General features: G+C 51.0%; 1 protein-coding gene across 1 annotated transcript in view; it reads left to right on the forward strand.

Moving 5' to 3' along the window:
* The window catches only part of Trappc12 (trafficking protein particle complex 12), an 86,742-nt gene that overhangs the window by 24,195 nt on the left and 58,406 nt on the right, over nt 1-4,141 (forward strand). Inside the window, exon 4 of the mRNA XM_013028874.1 lies at nt 3,409-3,522. Within this exon, the coding sequence (XP_012884328.1) occupies nt 3,409-3,522 (114 nt within the window). The remainder of the gene's footprint in view (nt 1-3,408; nt 3,523-4,141) is intronic.

Genomic DNA, 4,141 nt, shown 5'->3' on the forward strand with positions numbered 1-4,141 from the left:
CGACAAAAAAAAAAAAAGAATTAGAAAACTGTCCCGCACCTGCCTTGCCCCTGTCAGTACCTGTCCTGCACCTGCCCTGCAGCAGTTGCTCCGCAGCTATCTGAGCCTGTCACCCACTGCTCAATTCCCAGGACCAGCCTTTTCACCACCACCTCCACCCCCGCTGTACCCCCGGCTCAGTCACAGTTTGCTGTGTGCTCTGCTCCCTCGTCAGAAAGTCTCTTCTGAGTCCACAGACGGGCCACAGTCTCTGTGGCTTGTGTAGTGCCCACACCCACCACCCCTGCATAAGGTGCGGTCTTTGGTCCATAGGCATCTCTGGTTCATCTTGCAAGACTCTACCCCAGTGCCGCCAGCTCTGATGGTTTCTTTGCCAACAAGTGATATTGCTGTCATAAATGTGTGTTCATGGACAGGTATGTGGGCCTGAGCACACATGTGTCGTGACACACTTACCCAGAGTGTCTTGCGATTTCTGCGCTCTCGGTAAGTGCCCCCAGCAGGCAAGGCCAGCACACTTGGCCAGGCGCTAGGAGGCGGCCGGCGAGCGGTTGTGCTGGTGGTGGATCAGACAGACACAGATGCAGAGCTGCTCCAGACTTGGCAGAAGATCTTTCCTGCTCTTCACCATTTGCAATTCAAAGAGAATATATACATAGCCACTTGTGCTGCATAAAGTGATTATTGCATCAAATTTAGACTAGAGAAAGCATTTGGAGATCATTTCAGCAAATTATCTCAGTGACTCTAAAAATATTTCTGATCTGTCCACCAGAACATGAGAGTACGTATTACTTGAAGCTGTTTTACCATAATTTGGACAGTTGGGAGGAATGTGGCATATTTTCATCTTCATAGTTGACCACTGGCTCTCAAAGTTGCTTGCATGGCTGCAAAGACAGAGTCACTGCATGTGGAATGCAGTACCCAGTCCGGGGGCTGTTCTAGCCATTGGAGACCTGACTGCATTGGGTATAAGCTGTTTCTTCATCCAAAGGGAGGAAAGCCATGGGAAGTATTTTGAGAAACGACATTGAGTCATCTACGTTTGCAGCTGGCTGGCCGGCACTGTGGACTGCCCGGTGCCAGGCCGCAGAGGATCACGTGGAAGAGGAGTGCTGAGGAGCACGTCAGGCCGTGAGAGCCTCAGCACCCGTGCGAGAGGCTCATGTCCAGAGACCACCAGAGTGCTGGCGAGGACGTGGAGCAAAGGAACTCCAGTTGATGCAGGTGGGAATGCAAACCGGGACAGCTACTCTGGCAAGCAGCCAGCCTGTCCTTGTAAAACAACCCAGCAGTGAAACTACCACACTCCCCACCAGGAGGTGCCCCGTTGAATTGAACACTGTGAGGGGCACACAGCACTGCACACAGGCATCTACAGCACCTTGTTCAGAATGCCCAAAACCAGTGGACCCAAGATGGCCTTCCGTCAGTGAGTCAAAAGACCAGTGCACATGTATTCAGTGGGATGTGGGCAGCCCAGAGACGGTGGACTTGCTCAGCAGCTGGTTGGCACAGAGTCCAGGCTGTCCTGCAGTCAGGGAGAAGAGGAAAGGTTCTCCCGCAGGGCGCTGCCATCCGCCTGCCTGGCAGCATTATGAAGGACATCACACTGAGGCTGGAGCACACTGGATAGGTGCCCACCATGTGCTTGGCACCGGGTTCAGCGTCCGCATGTAGAACACCGGATTCCATCCTCACCCCTGAGAGGCAGGGTCTGGGTCCCAGATCTGTAAGCTCAGCCAAGCTCAATGAGACCCTGAACTAACTCATGCAGAGTTCTGCTGTGCAGAAGGGCGAGTTCATATGCAGAAAGGGTGCGTGCTCTGCCTCACATTTCAGATTCGTGAAACCCTTCAGGGTGAGTCTGGACTCTACCTGGTCTGAAGTCCAGAATTTTCTTTCTTCTCTTGTATGTGTGTGTACCTGTCTCTCTCTCTCTCTCTTTCTCTCTCTCTCCCATTCCCCTCCTCCCTCCCTTTCTCTTTCCCTCCCTCCCTCTCTCCTTTGTTTCTCCCCCTACCCCCCCTGCTTCCCCACTGTGTCACAGCCATGTCTCCCTCTCTTTTCATTTGTGTCCTAGTCACCCACCTGGGTTTGCTCTGTTGCTCAAAACCTACCTGTCCTAAGGAAACTTCAGGGACCTGCAGGTGCCTTCTTCTCCCCGACCTTTTCCCACCCCATCTGAGGTTGCCTGGCCACCCAGCCTCAAGGCACCCTAAACTTACTGTTCAAGAAACACTTGGTATATACAAATCAATTTACCTTTGAAAAAAACCATGTTATCTAATATTTGTCTTCCTTGCTAGATCCAACAATTAAAGAGTTCGTTTACCACTTTGTCCTTGAACCCTTTGCCCGACAGGAGGTACTTACAGCCCATTTTTTGAATGTACACATGGGCACATCTACAGCATGGTGCCTGTTACATAGAAGGTATCGAGAATTCCCTTTGTGTCTTGACAGAGGGACCATCTTTCTCTGATGTTGTCCATTTGGCTGCCTGGCTGCCCTCTTCCTATAGAGGGCAGTGTTTGTCGGTGGCCACCACCATCCCATGGTTCCAGTAATGTAGTGTATGTAGTATGATGGGGTAAACTGATGTGTGACAGAAGAACATTGATGGCATTCTTGAGTCACTGTATTCATAGTGACAAAATGAAATTGTTGAAAATATAGTCCATTCTATATCTTTTTTTTTTTTTGGTCGGTCATGGGGCTTGAACTGTAGGCCTGGGCGCTGTCCCTCAGCTCTTCAGCTCAAGGCTAGCGCTCTATCACTTGAGCCACAGAGCCACTTCCAGCCTTTTCTGGTGCTGAAGAATCAAACCCAGTGTCTCATGCATGGGAGGCAAGCACTCTACCACTGAGCCACCTTCCCAGCCCCCATTCTGTATCTTATAGATATGAATAAATATTTCTAACACATAGCATAAAATTAAATTATTGAATTTAAATTCACAGAAATCACAAGATAGGGGCTGGGAAGGAGGCTCAGTGGTAGAGTGCTTCCCTCACATGCATGAGGTACCCTGGGTTCGATTCCTCAGCACCTCATAAGCAGGAAAGGCCAGAAGTGGTGCTGTAGCTCAAGTGGTAGAGCGCTAGCCTTTAGCTGAAGAGCTGCATAACAGCACCCAGGCCCAGAGTCTAAGCCCCATGACCGACAAAAAAAAAAGAAATCACAAGATAGAGCTGTCTTGTATAGATTGGGCCAAGGAAAGCTTTCCAGTAAGAACTCTCCTCCCCATGTTCAACCAGTTGTTAAATTTTGATGTCCTCGGATTTGATTGTCTCAAATGGCTCTCCATATTGGACAGCCACCAGCCTTAGCCGATGCTGAGTGGAGCTTCTTCCAGCAAAGTGACACATGCATGCGGTTCTGTGTCCTGTTCTGTCTTACAGAGCTGCAAAAACTGGAGGGCAGCTGTGGACCTGTGCGGACGCCTCCTCACAGCCCACGGCCAAGGCTACGGCAAGAGCGGGCTGCCCACCAGCCACACCACCGACTCCCTCCAGGTGAGCCCCCTCCACTTGCTGCACTGTCGTTTGGCTTCTCAGCCTCTGCTCTGGGAGACTGTTCGACTCTGCTTCTGGGAATGGAAGGTTTTAGGTTTGGCATCCACAGCAGGTGTGTCTGGCTGGCCTAATGAATGAATGGTATGAGTCTAGGTATTGTTGCAAATGGCAAGAGTTCCTTTTGTTAGTCTGTATACTGTGCCATTCAGTGTGTGTACCTACTTTGTCTTCTGTACACATTGATGAGCACATTAGCCTCGCTTTCTTGTCAGTACAGAGACTGACATGAGTCATTTCTGAAGCACTGTTCAGTTCCTAAAGTGGCTGTATGCATGGGCCCTGGAGAGCTCACAGGTGCACAGCTCAAGGACTGCCCTCCCAGGGCCCATGTCCACCTGTCTGTCCCCTGGGCCTGCAGACCCTCCCAAGCCATCTCCAGCACAACTCGTTCATCTTCCAAGCAAGACTGCAGGGCCATTGATCGCGTTGATGGTTATGTTGCCATGAGCAGAGCTCCTGGATTGGTTGGATTTCAAGTCCCGCCTGCAGTTGCCGTGGCAGGCCCAGCAGGATGATAGTGCGAGCCTTTCACGTGGGCCTTACACACAGGCCAGACGTC

Source organism: Dipodomys ordii, unplaced genomic scaffold, assembly GCF_000151885.1.
Source record: "Dipodomys ordii isolate 6190 unplaced genomic scaffold, Dord_2.0 Scaffold115, whole genome shotgun sequence".
Lineage (NCBI taxonomy): Eukaryota > Metazoa > Chordata > Mammalia > Rodentia > Heteromyidae > Dipodomys > Dipodomys ordii.